The sequence below is a fragment of the Siniperca chuatsi genome, linkage group LG3 (assembly GCF_020085105.1).
Source record: "Siniperca chuatsi isolate FFG_IHB_CAS linkage group LG3, ASM2008510v1, whole genome shotgun sequence".
Taxonomy (NCBI): Eukaryota; Metazoa; Chordata; class Actinopteri; order Centrarchiformes; family Sinipercidae; genus Siniperca; species Siniperca chuatsi.
In genome coordinates, this window is record NC_058044.1 from 15,972,254 (window position 1) to 15,992,726 (window position 20,473).

General features: G+C 39.8%; 1 protein-coding gene across 5 annotated transcripts in view; it reads left to right on the forward strand.

Annotated features, from left to right (window-relative positions):
• Positions 1-600: 600 nt before the first annotated feature.
• The window catches only part of pds5a (PDS5 cohesin associated factor A), a 30,686-nt gene continuing 10,813 nt past the window's right edge, over positions 601-20,473 (forward strand). Inside the window, exons 1-13 of one of the 5 annotated variants that reach the window (XM_044191129.1) lie at positions 601-770; positions 1,711-1,863; positions 12,690-12,893; positions 13,640-13,726; positions 13,845-13,942; positions 14,283-14,409; positions 15,033-15,113; positions 15,260-15,400; positions 18,204-18,319; positions 18,934-19,028; positions 19,173-19,318; positions 19,743-19,894; positions 20,316-20,429. In XM_044191129.1, coding sequence (XP_044047064.1) covers positions 1,750-1,863; positions 12,690-12,893; positions 13,640-13,726; positions 13,845-13,942; positions 14,283-14,409; positions 15,033-15,113; positions 15,260-15,400; positions 18,204-18,319; positions 18,934-19,028; positions 19,173-19,318; positions 19,743-19,894; positions 20,316-20,429 — 1,475 coding nt within the window. In that variant the 5' untranslated portion in view covers positions 601-770; positions 1,711-1,749. Of the gene's footprint in view, positions 771-838; positions 996-1,052; positions 1,174-1,359; positions 1,589-1,710; positions 1,864-12,689; positions 12,894-13,639; positions 13,727-13,844; positions 13,943-14,282; positions 14,410-15,032; positions 15,114-15,259; positions 15,401-18,203; positions 18,320-18,933; positions 19,029-19,172; positions 19,319-19,742; positions 19,895-20,315; positions 20,430-20,473 lie in introns of those variants that run through there. The other 4 variants (XM_044191130.1, XM_044191128.1, XM_044191132.1 and 1 more) reach the window with 4 other exon arrangements.

The following is a 20,473-nucleotide window of genomic DNA, read 5'->3' on the forward strand; positions in this document are numbered from 1 at the left end:
TAGTTCATCGGGAGAATTGACTACTATTGGGAGGATCCAAGGAGAAAATGAGCTTATTTATACAAAAGCAGATGGTCTGCAGCATTCTTGAAATGGGTGAAGTGGAGCCACTTTTTCAATTGTTAATTACCAGTTGACCACCAGGTGTCACTACTCTCTCAATTCATTATTTTATTATTTTGTAGAGAAAGTTAACGTGCTGAATTTGTTTCTGCCACAAGTAGTAGTAGTAGTATTAGTGGTAATAACAATAAGATGAAATAGTAATATCAATAAACGTAGCAGAAATAAGTTTTGACAGACATCACTTTAACCTTTTAAAATATTGCAACAACTACTGGCAACAACTACTAGAATTAGGATGATGATAATGATAATGATTTATATTAGTAGTAGTAGTAGTATATCTGCAATGGTTTTCTCCATAAGTGTGCCACAAAAACAGATAAATATCATTATGCATATGTGAATGTATATACAAACATAGTGATTACATTTAACTAACCAAAAAAAGTTGACAAGCACTGCCGATATTTTAAAGATAAACCCACATTGGAGTAAAAGACAGAAAGTGAAACGTGTGTGCGAGCTGTTTGTTTGTGTCTGACTACCACTCCCGCCATGTATTTGGTGCTGCAGTACTCCTGCGAGACCGAGGGGGGCGCTTTGCACCCAGCCTTCACACACTGACTGAACGGACAGAGAGCTTTGTGCCGAAAACTAAACCCAACCTGTGTCAGACCAATGAATTAAAACAGCCCACTTGAGAGGTAAATACTAACGAGGAAACGCTTGGCAAATATCCCGCGGTTGTGGTCGTAGTTGTATGTTTGAAAATAGATTCATTTTGCATTTGTTAGGGTGTTCAAAATCATCTGTGAGGGCAAGTTGGTGGTGAGAGAGGAGGGCTCAGGGCGACGGTAGCAGCCCTTCTTCGCCTGTAAACTAGCGGCAGTACGGAGCGATGCGTTGAAGTTGAAAAAAGACAGTAACAAGTAAATTAGCTTCATTTTTAAACTTCACAAAGTAGTTGTATTTGTTGTAAACCACAGGAACTGACCACGAGCATGGCTATTTTAGGCATAGATGATAGGAGACTTCACTTCCTCTGTGAATGTCTGTAGCTGGAGATGTGATGGGTACCTGAATAGTTTGCGGCCTAGGCTAGCAAAAGTAGGCTAACCAGTTATCTAGCACAGCTAACGTGTATTAGCCGCTCGCTGCTAACATTAGCTGTTACTTCCTTCCCGCAAAATGCTAGCCGCTAGCCAATGATGTTTGCACTGCAACTAGCTAGCTAGCTAATTTGATAACCTGTATGACAGTAGACATACACCGGCTGCTCTCGTGTTATTTTTAAAGTGGTTTTCTAACAAGTTAGCGGTTCAAATAGCTGTAAGGTTACCGGAATAGCAGTTGAGCTTGTTTCTGTAGCTATGCGATGTTTGATGAGAAATTTTCGTAAAATATGGAGCTGATGTTTAGCTGGGGTGTTTTAGCATGCAGGCTAATAATATGCACAATTCTGGTTTAATGTTTGCTTTCTGTCCGAAAAGTTTTCTGGATTAGAATATCGTTAAATATACAGGTGCGGTGTTATCAATTTTAGCGGGCAAAACGTATGGTTGGCAAATGAGAATGATGCTTAAAACGAGGTTTTGATAAGTGCGGTAGCATGGTTGTGTTGAACTTTTGTTTTCTGACCCATAGAGGCCAGTAGAAGACCGTGTGGACCATACATCAACAAGCATGGAGTTCCCGCAACAGCAGAAACCGGCGGGGGAAGGAAAGATCACCTATCCTCCCGGAGTGAAGGAGATTACGGACAAAATCAGCAACGATGAGGTGGTCAAACGATTGAAGGTATGTTGTTGGGGTTTCTTGCTGTCAAGATACGTTTTCGGCAAGCCATAACCTCATTTATCAGTGTCCAGCCCCTGGCACAATGCCAAAATCCTCCTAACTTTGTGAACTACTGTATATTAACTCATAAGAGGCCTTTCTTCTCTTATGGTAGGCTCTTTTCCCAGTCCTCTGTCTTTTTGTTGAGATCTCAATATGTAAACAACACTCATATGCATGTCATCACTACCAGAGTTATTATGGTGTTGTTGGACTTGAGTGTGACATGACACAGGAGATGCTAAGTATTGAAGTCTCTTAACTTTTTCAGAATTTCATCTTATAAAATGGGATGATCCCAAAATGTCAACACAAGAAAAGCAACACACTGAAGCTATTTTTACTGCAAGGGAACAAAACGGGGACGCATGTTTGCATTTAGTCCTTTTTCAAAGAAACGGTCATACTGACATACCGGTATATACAGATGGGTGACAAATTAAAGGAAACCCAATATGAAGTGTCTTGGTATGGTCAGGCCACCACGAACCTCCTGAACAGCTTCAGTGCTCCTCGCCAAGTCTGTGGAACTCTGTTGGAGGGATGAATGCCATTCCTCCACAAGATATTCCTCATTTATATATTCCATCTTTATTTAATCAAGTAATATCATTGAGATCAAGATCTCTTTTACAAGAGGCCTGAGTACAGCAGATGGAAAGAAAAACAAACATAGCCAGACATCACTAAATAGATTTTAAGATTAAAGTTTATATTATATCATTTGGTTTTATGGAAATGGTGGTGGAGAGCATTGTCTTGCGCATTGGTCCAAAATTGTGCATAGGTGTTCAACTAGGTTGAGATCTGGTGACTGTAAAGGATGTAGCATTTTATTCACATAATTTTTATACTCAACAAACCATTCAGGGAGCCCTGGTGCATGGACGCATCTGCATTTGATATATTTATCCACTCTTTTATTCAGGTTTTTCCATTAATGTGTCCCGTGTGTGTGTGTGTGTGTGTATATATATATTTATTATTATCTTTTTTTTTTCTCGCAACAATATTGTGATTGATTGATTTCGACCATATCACCCACCCCTTTTTTAAACATTATTATTCATTTGGAGTCATGTTTTTGGCCACCTGGCAAATGTAAGTCCAGTATTCACTCTCTTAGTTCTGTTTTTGGTCCCTACCAACTCTTTAGCTGCTAAATGCTCCACTGTGTTCACCAGCTAGTCGCTAACTATGTCTGTCTGCTGTTTGGTGCTGAGCAGGGAGTGTACAGTGGGTTTTTAGAGCTTTTCACTGAAAGCAGCTTTCTGCTGCTGCTGAAAACAACGCCATGAGAGTGAAACACAACAGTAAAGTTGTGGGCCGAACAGCTAAACAATGAAACTGAAACTAACTATAAAGCTTTTTAAAGCCGAGGGGAGCTACAGATTCAGGTGATAATTCTCTGTAGGTTCATCACTACGAGTGACACCCTTCACATTGTCATTTGATATATTTATTATGAATGAAATGCATTATAGCTGCTTAAAACATGGTTTTTAAACCCTCTCACACTGCATCCTAATATCCACCCTCCCCTTCCCCCACACTTCAAACCCACAGCAGTTTCAAAGTTGGCATCTGTGCATCGTGTTTACAGGGATCCTGTGACTCTTCTTAATCACATTAGATTGTTTACTACACTAATACTGAAATGGTTTCCTGACATCCTAGAACTTTTATAGAGAAGCATTGTGACCACAAAGCACACAACTCTTGGCCTTGGCAAGCTGGACAAATGTGCTGAATGGCAGGTTGTTGACTGTGCAAGACAGATGTTTACAGATCCATTTAACCTCTGCTGTATACTGCTGAGAGTTGGAAAGACTGACACCAATTGCATGTGCAGTAATCTAGCCAATCGTTTGGTGGAAGAGATTTAAGATTTGCGTTGTACTGCCAGCAGGGCCATTAGCCAGTAGACAGCTTATTTTATGTAAGGTTGATGTCCAAGCTATTCAGTTATTTTCATCGCCAGTCATTCTATAGTTTGGTCTGATGCCTTTGGTAGGTCAAAACCTCACTGCATATGTGACATTGCAGGGTTTCAGTTCTGAGGGAGTCCATATATCACCAGGTTGGTCACAGTTTTCATTTAGTTTCCTTTAACAAAAATAAAGTCCAACTGGAATTGTGGCATAGAGTCAAACTGTCCCACTTTGGACCAGTTTTAGTTAAAAACAAATAATTAAAAAAAAAAAACCCTGAACAACACTGTGGCACTATTCTGTCATTAAACAGTACTGCTAGCCTTGTGGCCTAGAGAGTGAGACGTGCCAAACCATGGCAATTCAAAATAAATCAGGAAATCAATATAGGACTACGTTAGCGAGCTAGACAGCTTTTTCAGCTGTCACTCACATGAGGATATTTACTATTATCCCGATTCACAATTATCCCGATAATGGAAATTTACCACGATCAACAGTGGGGTTTTTTTTTATTCCGATCCATGATAATATTGTATATCGTCCCATCCCTACTACAGACTACTATTTTGAAAACATGTTGGAGCGTACACCTTTTTTTGCAGTAATTAGGAGTTTACTGTTGTTTGTTTTGAATTGAAAGATAAATATGTGGTGGAATGCATTTGCTCTAGGGGCAAAATAGTTTTAAAAAACATTTGATAATATGCACCCTCATGGCCAATGCAGGAAAAGGAAAGTCAACCCAAATCAAAACCTGCCAATTGCCTGATTTTTAATGATGATTAGTTGGTGGGTAGTGGAGATGAGTGGATGGGGCCACCTACTCTTCATTGTAGGGAAATAGGGGTGGGGGGAAATATTCACGTAAGAATCTCAATTGTTATCCTCCATGATTCCTAATCGATTGACAAATGCCAAAAATAGATTTTTGTACATTAATAACTTTATGTTGGCGGAACCCACCTGCGAGGGCACAGTGCACCATATTGTTTACAGCATACATACACTACAGATATCTTGTAGTAAGGCATGCGTTTTGGCGCATTTTGGATTTAATAACTTAATAAATAGCTTTGCAAGATGAAGGTGAAGTATTTTGTGAATACTTTGTACTCCATCACCCAGAGACTAACGTTAGTGAAGCAGCTCACCGTACTTCAGCTCTAGCAAACAAGTTGGCTAACCAACACACACTTTAACACTTTACAAAACTTCAGCCAACACTGGTCGGGTGAAGAAAATAACTCAGTCCACAGACTTTTATTTCAAAAGCCACAGATACTGACCTTCATCAAGACCAGTTAGCTTAACTGCCAGTTATGTTGTAAATTGCATTTCAGTGGAGAATAGATTCTGAATCGAATCCTGACACCAAGAATCAGAATTGAAGATTCACACACGTCTAGGGAAACACTGATTGTACACCTGAACATTAGCTGTGTGTTAAAGATTTCGACTTAATGCAGTGTTTAACAATATGAACTGTAATTTTAATAATAATTTTATTTATATAGCACTTTTTAAAACAGTTACAAAGTGCTTCACACATAGGATAAAATAAATACATACATACATACATACATACGCATGCGTGCATGATATATAGACAGATATTAAAGCATATGACAAAAATAAATAAAACTAAAGGCAAACAGAGTATAAAAAGGCTAACCTATAGAAATTAGTTTTCAGCTTTCTGCTTAAAACAAACTTCAGATTCAGCAGATCTGATGGAATGGGGAAGGCTTTTCCAGAGTTTAGGAGCTACAACCAAAAAAAGCATGGTCACCTCTGGATTTAAAATATTAACAGGGGACAGATAAAACACTTCTATGCTGCACTTCTCTTCTAAGCCGAGAGCTTGAATAGGTCAGCAACTCTGCTATATATGCAGGGGCCAGGCCATGCAAGGCCTTGTATGTGATTAGTAAGATTTTGAAATCGATTCTGTGTTTTACTGGAAGCCAATGAAGGGAGGCAAGAACTGGGGTGATGTGGGACCAACGACTAGTTTTTGTTAATAGTCTCGCTGCTGCATTTTGCACTAATTGAAGACGGGCTAGAGAGGACTGAGTAATGCAAGTAAAGAGGGAGTTACAGTAGTCTAAACAAGAAAAGATTATGTACTTAGATTATTAATTCCATGTTTTTGGCTGATAACATAGGTTTGATTTTTGCAATATTTCTCCTGGTCAAAGAAACAAGACCTCAGTTTTGTCAGAGTTGAGATGGAGGAAAATATGAGACATTCAGTTTGTAACAGAAACTAGGCAGTCATTAAGGGCAGTGTCCGAAATTAACTTTCACTCCCGGCCAAGTGGACTGGTAGATGAAAAATTCCACGGGCCAAGCATATTTTTTACCGGCCCAAATTATAAATATAAATTGCCTTTTTGTGTCTCATATACATTTGTCTCAGTACATGTCATTGAGATAATAAGGTATTATGTTGAATACAAACTTAAAGAAGAGGCCAGAGCAAAATTTGAAGCAAAAAATTTTAATATGTTGATCAAAGGTTAATCAATTCAAGCCTGAATGCAACTCAAGAAGTCTTGATCTCAAAATTCTACTGAAGTATTAAGCTATTAAATGTACTTAAGGATCAAATCAAAATGTAATGGGTCAAACACAGAACTTTCACACAGGAGACCGGTGTTCATGTCCCATGTGAAACCAATAATCAACATTGATTGTAATAAGGAAGTAGTTATTTTAACCCAAACCTTGATCTTTTCCTTAACCTGACCAAGTAGGTTTGGTGCCTAAACCTAACAAAACTGCAGCCGTCACCTGAAATGTTTCTCAGCAAGCTTTATTTTGAAAGTCTAACCGGACGTTGCATATTTATTATTGCTAACTTGACCACAGAATGAGAACGTGTTGAAAATGTGACACTGCCACGGTGGACCGGCGTGTGTATTACACACTTATTAGAGATACCAGGTTGCAGCAGCAGACCGGTGGCAAGTCATAGTTTAGCGGAGTATCTGATGTCCCGTACTGGAAAACAGTGCCACGAAACTAGGAGCGCTTGATACGCTCGGTTTTGCGCCACTGTTTAGACGTGTGTAAAAACACACATGGTAGTGTGTGTGTGTGTGTGTGTCAAACTCCGACACAGCAGAGGACAGAAGCAGCGTGCCCGTAAATGACACCAAAACGCTGTAGAAACTCTCAGCATAGTTTATTACATGACTCTTTTGGTTCAAACATTTACCTGCCAGTGTGGCCGATAGCCTTCCGAGATTTACTCGCCAAACATTTGGCTCGCCCGCATTTGGCACTTGGCGGGAGTTAATTTTGAACCCTAATGAAGGGTGGTAAGGTTATTGAGGTAATTGGGTTTAACTGAGAAGTAAAGGAGTGTGTCATCGGCATAGCAATAGTAAGATACACCACTGGAGAAGTCAAGCGGATGACCCAGAGGTAGCATATACAGTGAAAACAGAATAGGTCCAAGGATCGACCCTTGTGGGACCCCTCATAAGAGAGGAGCGGAGGAAGACATGTAATTGTTAATGTTAACAGTGAAGTGTCTGTCAGACGAGTATGAGGAAAACCATTTGAGTGCAGTTCCAGAGATACCAATCCAGTTTAATAATCTATCAATTAAAATTGCATCAGGATCAGTGGTGTCAAAGGCGGCCGATAGAAGAAGCTGGTGAGTGACAACTTTTTCCAGAACTTTAGCAATGAAAGGAAGTTTGGGTATGGGCGTGTAGGTAGCTAAAATGGTTGTATCTAGGGAGAGTTTTTTGAGGAGGGGGAAGACACTGGCTGTCAGTGGAGAGAGATTGATTGACAATAGAGAGAAGACAAGGGGCAATGACAGGCAGGACCTCTTTTAATTTCTTAAATTTTAATTTCTTTATTAGGGGTTATATCAGTAGGGCAGGATGATGGACACATATGAGAAACTATATCAGAGCGATCTTGGATCAAAATAGGGTTGAACTCAGACATCAGAATAGGGCAGGTGACTTGATCAGAGTGATAAATGTCAGGGTTGAAATGTGATCTGAGACCAATGATCTTGCCAACAAAGAAACTTAGAAACTTAGTGTTGAACAAAAATCTAGGGTCATACTTGTTATTATTGATCAGGCCAGAGAAATATGCTGCTCTCGCATCTTTTATGAGTTGAAACTGTTTAACTGGTAACATCATACTGTCATCAGAGCTCAAATTGCTGGTGAAATAGGCCAAATAAGGGTATTTATAATTTTGAAAGGGTAATAGCTAACTGAGCCTACCCAGTGGCAAAGTATTTTCACCAGCACAAGCTGGTCATGTACTCACTGATCTATCAATGAAAAGCACTGTACAAAAACAGAAGGGAGGATGAGGAATCAGGACACAACATCTACTTGATCTGACTGTGTATTGTAGAGATGACTGTTTGAAACCACATTAATTTCTCAGAGGCAAAAACTGTTCCTTTAGCTAAAGGAATAGTTCAACACGTTGATAATAGCCTTGCTCTTGCTGAGAGTTAGATAAGAAGATCAATACCACTCTCATGTCTGTAAATACGAAGCAGCAGCCTGCTGGTGTCTTGTCGTCACCGTGAGGTTGCCAGGCAACCAGCAGAGACTCCAGGAAGTTGCTGTACCTGGCCAAGAAAATAGTGCCCATGTAATCCCCTGTAAAACCGCTTCCCCTTTTGTTTTTGTATGGATTAAAGAAGCATGATATAACTTATGTTAATTAGTGAACTTTAGAGGTGCTAGTAGGTGTGTTTTGTAACCTTTGGACAGAGCCAGGCTAGTTGCTTACCTCCAGTCTTTGTGCTAAGCTAACCGGCTGCTGGCTGTAGCTCCATATTTACCATACAGACATGAGAGTGGTATCTATCTTCTCATCTAACTCAAGAAAGCAAATAAGAATAAGTAATAAGTCTATTTCCCAAAATGGCAATAATAAGACTAAGAAAGATGCTTCCATCTCACTTTGCACACAATCTAGTTCCATTTAATAGTATGTTAAGCTTGTTCTACTTTCACTGTATAATATAGTGATTGCATGTTGATTTTAATCAAACCAGGTGTTTAGACCAAAAACAGCACTGTGTTGGTGGGGTTTGTTGCTTCGGGCGTCAAAACTCAGAGGAAGTAATTTAGTTATCACAGCAACAATTTTATCCCCCTTGGCGCTGATTGCCAGGTAAGGAGAATTGCCCTATTTATTTTCCAAAGTAATGTACCAGGATTGTGTGCTTGCACCTATTTTATTTTTTATTTTTTGCCAGATGACATGACATTATGTTTTTTTTAGCCAGACTCTACATTTTTTCTAGACTGTTGTTTTGCTGGAGCCTGCTACACCAGTACTCCACTGTGCTTGTCACGTTGAAATGAATGGGGAGGCCTGGATTTCTTTTCATGTGGTGCTAATGTCTGTTTGCAGCCGAAGGGTTCAAACCCTGACTAAACTGAATGATATGAAGGAAGAGGGACAAAAAGTAACATTTTTGACTCCACCCAGGGGAAGGAAATGATTGTCTGTTTATGGCTTATTAGATGTTATCAGAGCTGCTTGCATGAATTACAGGGTTATATTGTGGCTTAATTTCAGGTAAACATTTAGCAGAAGCAGCACAACTGTTGTAGAGTTTCAGACTTTGCCTCAGCAGCCATTTGAAAACAGGTCACATATATTTTCAGACTGAGCTAAAATTATGTCTAAATAAACTACAATAAATTGCTGGTGCAGAGATGCACATATACTCCACAGCTCAACAGGCCCACACACTCGTCTCTGTGTAGAAAGCCTTCATCGGCTGGGTTGTGACTGTTTCAGCTAAGAACTGCGGAGGGTTGGTGTGTGCATGTTTGTGTGTGTGTGTAGGAGTGAGTGTGGTGCTCTGAGCCGTTGGCCCATCCCCCATCCCGCTAGCTGCCTGGCTTGTTTAGTGAGCTCCACTGCTCTGCTTCACCTCTCTCTCATACACACTTACTCATCACTCTCATAGAGAAAGTAGTAGTTTAAAGCATGGCGCCTATCCATAACACCTGAGATGTTGGATAAGGTTGGTCTGCGTACAACCTCTTGAGACAGTAGTGTACATGTTTAACATAGAAAAATTCTTTAATGAAATATTAATGGACAATAATTCCTGTCATTTTAACCTTGGGCCTTATTTGTTTGCTATGATATAATCCATATGGGCAAAGGGAAATTAAAAGTCAGCCCCCATAAACACTGGAAAATTGTCATTTTCAACAAGAATAAATTAATTTAGGATCTGCAATATGCTGTGTATATGATTCAAATGTCCAGTGTGTAACATTTAAGAGGAGCTATTGGCAAAAATGGAATATAATATTTAAAGCCCGGCTGCTATGGGATTTTTGAGGCTGATACCGATTTTAGAGGGGAAACATTCACTGATTACTGATATGGCGGCCGATATAGTGAAGTTTTTGAGCTGGAATGAAAATAGACTTTTCTATGTGGATTGTGCACCGATATGCTTATGCAAAGCTACTCAGAAGGCTGCTTTCTTTAAAAAATAAATAAATAAAATAACTTTATTAAAGAATATTTAAGTTAAATATTCTTAAACATGTTAAATAATTTAACATATACATTGTCAACCAATTCTAGAAATAAACACTGAGAAAATAAAGAATAAATAAAAATAAAATAAATAGCTAAATAAACATAAGCACTGGTCAGTATCAGTCAATTTCTGAAGTAGCAGCAAGTACAAGTACCTCTAAGTTGGTGGTTCGCTGCTGCCGAGTCGAGAGAGAAACAAACAGCGCCTCTGCTTAAACGTTCAGGGGAAACGTTCAACGTATCCGGTGAAAAAACAGGCTCCTGTGACTTCAATATGGGGACGTTATTTATTATTATTATTATTATCATTTATTACTAGGTAACAACGTAGCATGAAGTCAACACTCAACAGACTCAAACCACCAACGCACCGTCGTCTGCTGAGCTGCAGAATGATGAAGAGATGCTCTGATGCTAACCTTTCAATCTGCTGCTGACTGACAAACTATAGCTGGCTAGCTACCTCGCTAACACAGCAAACAGTTGTGGCGTGACGGTTGTCAGGGACAGGGTTATATTAGAGTTATATTGAAAGGGGGAAATGATGGGTTCATTGTTTATTAACTTTCCAGCTAAGTATTTCACAAACTAGTTAGCAACTTACCGTGAACACACCTTTGACTCCGCTGTCTGCTCATCTGTGCACAGGGCACTACACTACTACTTGTGCTGCGCGGTGCTGAGAGTATTGTAGTCATAGCGATGGCCCACATTTCCCAGCATGCACTGCGTAGTGCTGAAAGCAGTTTAAGTTAGCTGCCTTATGTTCCAAAATGCAAATGTTACTTTTTGGTGTTTTTAATGTGTCTGTTCAGAACATGGTGGTTTATGTTGGTAGTTGTCATTTTTGTGCTGGTTTATAGTTTTAACCATTAGTGAGGTGGATGTTACATTTCCTGACACCAGCTGTACTTTGTAGTTATGATGTGAGTTCTTGAGAGCTGCTTCTTCTCTCTGATTTTATGCTGCTCACCACTGTAGTGACAGCACACTCTGCTAGATTAACTTTTTAGTGACATCAGCATATAAACACAGGCTTTTCTTTCTGCTTAATATACTGAAATCAGTTTTATGTCAGGTCATATCGGGAAATATATACACCGATACCAATATATCTGCGATAGGCCAATATCGGCCGACCGATTTCTAATAATATTTATAATGTTTATATTTTATAATGTTTTCATTAATTAATATATAATCACCTGAAAATAAGTTTCTTTGTTAGATATGGCAGGGGATTTTCCCCCCATGGCGCATACGCCGAGGTTGCACGCAAGCCCTTCTGGCCTTTGGCTCAGCAAGGTAGCTTCCTGCTGACCCCTTGCACACTTGAATGGTACACAAATGATTTACTGATATGGCTGTTTGAGACTTTTTACTCCATCTTATGGCTCAAATTTTGATAATATAAAGAGTCGTTTCAAAGTGTTTGTGAAGCTCAGAAAAATTATTCATCCTTTTGCAAATGTTAATTTGGAATGAATGATCTTTCATTAGGCTATACTCAGGTACAATGAAATTTTTCATTGGCTTCTCCCAATGTAGTAAAAATAAAATAAATAAATAAAAGCAGTACCAGAAAACAGCAGTAATAGCAACATAATTACACATACACATTACAAATTTACTGTTAAATGTTATATTAATAGATAGATGCTAAATCTTTGTTTATAAATTGTGTCTGTGCTAGCAGTCTTTGATGTGTGTGTGTGTGTCATAGTCCTTGATGTATGTGTAAAAGCTTTTGTAATGATTGTGGATGGGGAAAAGTCTTTTTCAGTCAGAGGGTGTCATATGACCTGCAATTCCAGCTGTGGCCACTATGTCAAAATCACTTTTCAAGCTAGCACTGTTTTTGTGTTCTCGGTTAAAAAACAGTTTCACAGTTTGTGTAACACACAGGGTTGTGAGCAAATGAACCACAGAGCAGTATAAAATAATTAAACAGAAACTAGCAGTTACAATTAATGACTTTATTATTATTTGCCTCACTCTCGGTGGCAGATGCAGGTACACCCACCTCACATAAAGGTGCTGCTGTTGAAATTTGAGTATTTCATACTGGAGATGAAAAGAGGCTTTCCAAATCCTGTCCATCCATGGATAATATTGTCTAGATAACACTAGACAAGGTAGTATAGAAAACCATCAAATAAAAACTGTGATTCAGGCTCTGTTTTCTTAATGCAGAGCTGTCAAACATTCAAATTGCTTTACTCATTTTAATTTTGTCCTGCCCAAGATGTTTCCCATCTTACCTTCCTCCCTTGTCGCTCTGTTTCACAGATGGTGGTGAAAACCTACATGGACATGGATCAAGACTCTGAAGAGGAGAAGCAGCAGTATCTCGCCCTGGCACTCCACCTCGCCTCAGAGTTCTTCCTCAGGAACCCAAATAAAGACGTACGGCTACTGGTGGCCTGCTGTCTGGCTGACATCTTCAGGATCTATGCTCCCGAGGCCCCCTACACCTCTCACGACAAACTCAAGGTTAGGAACTGACTCTGAACGACTGCATTAAATCCTCTATCAAGCAACTAAGCACTATCCTCACGGGAATAGTTTTCAAAGGCAGGTCAAGCTTCTCAGTTTTGCTGTCTGCAGATTTTATGAGCTGTAGTTAATTAACACGAACATGAGCAAAATAAAACTCTAGGCATTTGTTTGGTTAATGTAAACCGCTGTCTATACTACTTCCTAGGTAATAGTGTGTTTTACTGACAACATTCACCAATCTGCTATTCTATTACGTTACAAAATAATATAGAATTTTACATCATATGTCAGGGAGGAGGGACCCTGACTGCCATCTTCAGTTTATTCAGGCTCATCTTTTGGCAATTCCACGAAAAAATGTGCTAAAAACTGGTCTTATTGTAGAATTTCGGTCTGAACTCCTGACATTAAAAGTCAACAAAATTGATATATAAATTAAGAGACATTGGTGAATTTGCAGCAGGATTACCAAGTCAAAGTGCCGTCTCGATCTAACAAGTGTTTCCTGCAAAACCACAGTGAACATCACTGTGAGATTTCTAATGTTACCTGAGCTGGATATTTGTTGACATTGCAAACCATCGTGATTAAACTTTGTCACTGCTTTTTCTGGTCAAATCTGCTGTATTGTGAGATTGACAGGACACTTGTTTTCTTTTTTGAGTACTCACCAATACTAACATACAGTAAAAACAATTAACTTAATCACATGCTCAAGTGTTTTCCTGTCTTGTCTCCAGGACATCTTTCTGTTCATCACCAGACAGCTAAAGGGACTGGAAGACACCAAGAGCCCTCAGTTCAACAGATACTTCTACCTGCTGGAGGTAAGGCGCTTATGTATGTGGTAGAATCCACGAGGGGCTAAACTTGTTAATTGTGGTTCAAGGGACAGTACAACAAATTGCTGATGAAGAAATAACATTTCTTTATGTGGTTTACTAGAATCTGGCCTGGGTGAAGTCATACAATATATGCTTTGAACTGGAGGACTGTAATGAGATCTTCATCCAGCTTTTCAAAACGCTCTTCTCTGTCATCAAGTAAGTTCCTTATTATCTGCTGCTGCGTCTTTTTGTGTAAATTTTCTTCATATCTTATACCTTCATTGTTTTTTCCTCTACATTCTGAAATATCATCAGATAAGCTCCCTTTAATGTTATGTTTTGTTTACCTAGAAACATGTAGACGGATAGATATGATCTCAGTTACCACTAGGAACCATTTTAACACCAGGTGTAGAGAGGGTTACAATGAATAACCATTCTTTTGTTTTTGATTTATTATTGATTCAGTTTTTTTTTTAGATTTTTGTTCTTTCCGTTTCATCAGGTAACACTTGAGATCAAAATATCCCTGTCTTTCTTTTCTCTTCCTCCCCAGTAACAGCCATAACCAGAAGGTGCAGATGCACATGATGGACCTGATGAGCTCCATCATCATGGAGGGAGACGGAGTCACACAGGAGCTGCTGGATACCATCCTCATTAACCTCATCCCTGCACATAAGGTAGGACACACACAAACACATCCATATGTATTATCGTTTAGAAAGATCTTCAGATATAATTATATGACTGTGTTGTCATATTTGTGTTTTTATTTGTAATTTAGTTTTTCAAAAGTAAAATCTTTTTATCTTTGTTTTAATTTGAAAATTAAATGAGGGGAGGAACAGAGGAAAAAACATACTTGACAAAACTCTGGATTAAAATCAGATTATAAAATTACCATTTGCAGCACAAACACTGTCGTTTTAACTGTTCATTTTTTCTTTAATTACTTTTGAGACTTCTGCAGAAAATTAGCAGCTTCTTTGAGATTTCTTCACATTTTCCTCTTTGCTTTCTAATAATGGAAACCTATTCTGAGCTGTCCTCACCAGAAGTGGACCCTTGTTACTCTAAACTATTATGAAAAGCGTCTTTTTGGAGCAAGAACAGATTTTCCTAATGAAAATCTGTTTTAAAAAATGACAACAATGAGCATTGTATATGTCTCAACCACTGTTTCTGTTGCCGTCATATTGGAGACTGACCAAAAGCTTGAAGTTCTGTGTATCAGTGAATGTATGAGTAATATGTTCACTGTCAGTTGAACTAACTAATCAGTGTTTATCTTTCCTTGGAACAGAATCTGAATAAGCAAGCGTACGATCTTGCCAAGACTCTGCTGAAGAGGACCGTCCAGACCATAGAGACATGCATTGCAAACGTGAGTAGCAGCCTCCATGTCGCACTTATTCATTTTCAGTTTGCGCCTGTGTTTTTGTTTTTCAAACTCTGCTACATAAATTGCTGTCTATCAGTACATCTTGTTTAGTTAAGTATTTATCTCAGTGTTTTTTTTTCCTTCCTCAGTTCTTTAATCAGGTTTTAGTGATGGGCAAGTCATCAGTCAGCGACCTATCGGAGCACGTCTTTGACCTCATTCAGGAACTGTTTGCCATCGACCCTATGCTGCTCACCTCTGTCATGCCACAGCTGGAATTCAAACTTAAGGTTAACACAACACACACACACACACACATCCTTGTACTTCTATCTTTGTGAGGACCATCATTGACATAATGCATTCCCCTTACCCTAACGTCAACCATCACAACTAAATGCTTAACTCTAACCCTTACCCTCACCCTAACCATAATCTAATTCTAGCCTAACCAAGTCTTAACCTTCAAACAGCCCTTTTGAAGTTGTGAGGGCCAGCCAAAATTTCCTCACTTTCCAAAAATGTCCTCACTCTGTAGGTGAAAAACACCTGTTTCGGTGCTCACTATGTTGCAAGTACACACACACACACACACACACACAGTCGCTCCCAGAAATGGTAACATCTCACCTCAGATCACAGAATATTAGTTCCCCTTGATGCTTTGCTCAAAACATTAACATTGATCATACTATAGATAGTGTAAGATTATTAGGAGTGATGTAACTTTGTATTTTGTCATTGTTAAATCATTTGTAGGACAAAATTGATGGTCAGTGGACAAACTGCCAGATTTTAATGCACATTGTGTTTCACCTTGAATTGTGTTAACCTCTCAGTAGTGCAAAATGATGCCCATCGTCGTGTGTTATCTTTGGTGAAACATCCTAGACAACCCAGGCAACTCATGCTTTAAAACAGGAAATGCAGGAATGTAAAGAAAAATCAAGTGAACACTAATGTACAGTCAATGTTTACATGTTTATTTTTAAGAGCGAGCTTTGCCATATGACTAAGGCAAATTGTTAAATGGAACTCACAGACTTGTGCCACAATAAATCCATCCATTAGCTACAGTGCATCCTGAAAGTAGTCACAGCGCCTCACTTTTTCCACATTTTGTTATGTTATATAAGGTCCCACAGTTAACAGTGCATTTCAGAGCACAAACCTAGCCATGAAGTCCAAGGAATTGTCTGTAGACCCCTGAGACAGGATTGTATTGAGGCACAGATCTGGGGAAGGGTACATAAAAGTTTCTGCAGCATTGAAGGTCCCAATGAGCACCGTGGCCTCCATCATCCATAAATGGAAGAAGTTTGGAACCACCAGGACTCTTCCTAGAGCTGGCCGCCCGGCCAAACTGAGCGATCAGGGGAGAAGGGCCTTAGTCAGAGAGGTGACCAAGAACCCGATGGTCACTCTGACAGAGCTCCGTTTCTCTGTGGAGAGAGGAGAACCTTCCAGAAGAACCACCATCTCTGCAGCACTCCACCAATCAGGCCTATATGGTGGAGTGGCCAGACGGAGGCCACTCCTCAGTAAAAAGGCACATGACAGCCCGCCTGAAGTTTGCCAAAAGGCACCTGAAGGACTCTCAAAGCATGAGAAACATGGTCTGATGAAACAAAGATTGAACTCTTTGGCCTTAATGGCAAGCATCATGTCTGGAGGAAACCAGGCACCACTTATCACCTGGCTAATGCCATCACTACAGTGAAGCATGGTGGTGGCAGCATCATGCTGTGGGGATGTTTTTCAGCGGCAGGAACTGGGAGACTAGTCAGGATGGAGGGAAAGATGAATGCAGCAATGTACAAAGACATCCTTGATGAAAACCTGCTCCAGAGCGCTCTGGACCTCAGACTGGGGGCAAAGGTTAATCTTCCAACAGGACGACGGCCCTGCCAAGCACACAGCCAAGATAACAAAGTGTGGCTACGGGACAACTCTGTGAATGTCCTTGAGTGGCCCAGCCAGATCGCAGACTTGAACCCAATTGAACATCTCTGGAGAGATCTGAAAATGGCTGTGTACCGATGCTCCCCATCCAACCTGATGGAGCTTGAGAGGTCCTGCAAAGAAGACTGGGAGAAACTGCCCAAAAATAGGTGTGCCAAGCTTGTGACATCATACTCAAAAAGACTTGAGGCTGTAATTGGTGCCAAAGGTGCTTTTTTTTTTTTTTTTTTTTTTAAATTATTTTGCAAAGATTTCAAACAAACTTATTTCGCATTGTCATTATGGGGTTATTGTTTGTAGAATTCTGAGGAAAATAATGAATGTAATCTGTTTTGGAATAAGGCTGTAACATAACAAAATGTGGGAAAAGTGAAGCACTGTGAATCCTTTCCAGATGCACTGTATACCCACTTATCCTTAGAGGAGGGCTGGAGCGCACATGGGAGAAGTTTGCCATCAGGGCTTTCTGCCAGACAGGCTTACTACTTGGTTAGGTTTAGGGAAAAAAGAAAGGCTGTCTTAATGCCCTGAAGGCAAAATTGTCCCACGTGCAGCTGGAGCCAATCCCAGCGAGAGGCGGGGTACACCCTGAACAGGTAGCCAGTCAATCACAGGGCTGACACATATGGGCAATTTAGAGTCACCAATTTGCCTAACCTGCATGTTTGTGGGCCACCCTAAAACACTAGAAAACCACACAGTCCTGATGGTTTCTTGGGTTGCGACACCATGACCACATTATAGGACTGCTCTGCCGAGCAGCTATCACACTGCTTCTGTGTAGCTGCTTCTGTGTGTACAACAGACTGTAAACAAATATGAATATGTATGTTTGAATGTTTGTTTTTCTGATCTGTTGAAGAGAGATCAGAGAAAAGTAGTATTCAGACGTACTTAAAAATATAATTTTCCTTATGGCAGTGGCAGTACCACTTTGTGCATCCCAGCGCTGTATGCGAATGTACTACAGGCTATGCAGGTACCTCATCGGAGCACAAGATGGGGATGGTTGACAGTCTGTCTCACTGTTTTGTTTGCATCAGGGGAGAGAGGAGGAATAAAATTAATATTAGTTTGAAAAAGAGCTCCAAAAGTGCATCTTGCATTTTACATGTGTTTTTGTGTTTGCAGAGCAATGATGGCGAGGAGCGTCTAGCTGTTGTACGGTTGCTAGCTAAGTTGTTTGGGGCCAAAGACTCAGAGCTGGCCTCACAGAACAGACCACTGTGGCAGTGCTTCTTAGGACGGTGAGTTACATGAACACTATGCAGACACACACACAAAGTGATGCTTTAAGCTGATCCAGTTCAATCAGGAGAGACTAATTAAAAGAAAAGTGATACAATTGATTTGATATATATATCAAAGGGTTTTCAAGAGTAGGCCTCATGAAGTCGGAGTAGGAATTTCCCCTGGCAGAGTCTTGAGATGTGGAGATGATTTGCTGATTTAAGAGACCTCTTTCTTGAAGTTTACACATTTTCAATTGAAACAGAAAAATGAGCACAAGAATCTGAACTGTACTTGATCAGGTGGATGAGGTGAAGCGTGTCTTTGAGCACTGAAATGAAAATTGAAAGGGAAAGGAGCCCAGTGAAGGAATGTTTTGAATTCTGTTAATCTTAAGATAATTGGTTAATGGAGGCTCAGTTAAAGTGAATCATTGGAACACTTTTAACAAATTGTATGAATTGACAGTGCAGGAAGTGTGAATTTTCAAGAAGACAGCGTGCAAATGAACAGTAGTCTTCCTAGTGAAACATTTGCTTAGTTTAATTTAGACACTTGCTCACCTGCTTTCTCCAACTATGATGCATAATTCAGTTGATTTCATTATGTATAACTTATGTTTATTCTCCAGGTTCAATGACATCCACGTTCCAGTCAGGCTAGAGTGTGTAAAGTTTGCCAGCCACTGCCTTATGAACCACCCAGACTTGGCCAGGGACCTGACAGGTGCTCTTTTGCTTGTGTTTTAGTTTTTCTGACTCACTGTGTCGTCTTCACTCTACTCTCCCCACTAATACAGTCCTTTCTTTCACATTCTGCTATGAACAAAAATGTGGTTACATGTCTTTCTCCTTTTTATTATGCAATCAGAGTATTTGAAGGTGCGTTCCCATGACCCAGAGGAAGCCATCCGTCATGATGTCATTGTCACTATTATCAACGCCGGGAAGAAAGACCTCAACTTGGTCAATGACCAGCTTTTGGGCTTTGTACGGGAAAGGACCTTAGACAAGAGGGTGAGACATATGCACTCACACATGCATCAGTAGTGCAGATATTATCATAGGCATGTAGGAAATGGCATTTTGAGTAGTAGTAGTAGCAGATGGACGTATTGATTTGGCTTTCACATTTGCCGTCTCTTTCTGTCATTCATTCAAATTTTTATAGCAACTATAATTTTTTGTTCATTCACTCTGGTTATCAGCTGTCGTGGACCTTGGAGACACTTAACACGTGTCTTTAATCACATCTCACCCATATTAACATGCAGATTCTCATAAAGTTTTAATTTGCTTATGACTGTGAGTGTACACAACAGTACGGGAATTTTCCCTTAACACCTTTGTTCACCTTGCTTTCTTCGTACTTGAAGAAATGTAAATTGTCTTTCCTCATCTTAATGTAAGTCTGTCTTCCCTCTTCTCCCTCCCCCTATAGTGGCGTGTGCGTAAGGAGGCCATGATGGGCCTTGCTCAGCTTTTTAAGAAATACTGTCTGCACCACGAAGCCGGGAAAGAGTCTGCCCAGAAGATCAGCTGGATCAAAGACAAACTGCTGCACATCTACTATCAGAACAGCATCGACGACAAGTGAGCATATACACAGATATATAAATAGTTTAATGTTGAAAAGAACAACACAGCTGTTTTGGACATTTCAACCCTTGGCAACATGACTTAAGTAGAGGTCGCCATGAGAAACAGCCTAAACATTTAGAGAAACCACTGATATAATCAACTAACTAGTCTTCAAAAAGATTGAGGTACTTTGTGTCTGTTGTATAATACATTTCTTTGAAACCTGCATTTGTGAAACTTGGATTAATATATAATAGGAAAGATGCTAAATGGACCAGGTAAGACCAGTGATATTAGTCCAGAGCTTTGTCAATCTAGATAGAATTACTGCAAGTCAATTTCAAATGTACAGTGAAATTTTTGCAGATTCCTTAATTCCGCTGTTCTCTCCTTTTTATCATAATTCATGTAAACTCTCCCCTCTTTTCTACAGGTTATTAGTAGAGAAGATCTTCGCTCAGTACATGGTCCCTCACAGTCTTGACACAGAGGAGAAGATGAAGTGTCTGTACTACCTGTATGCCTGCCTGGACACAAATGCTGTCAAGTCAGTAAACCTGCGCTATTGACTCCTTTCAGCAAAAACAGACA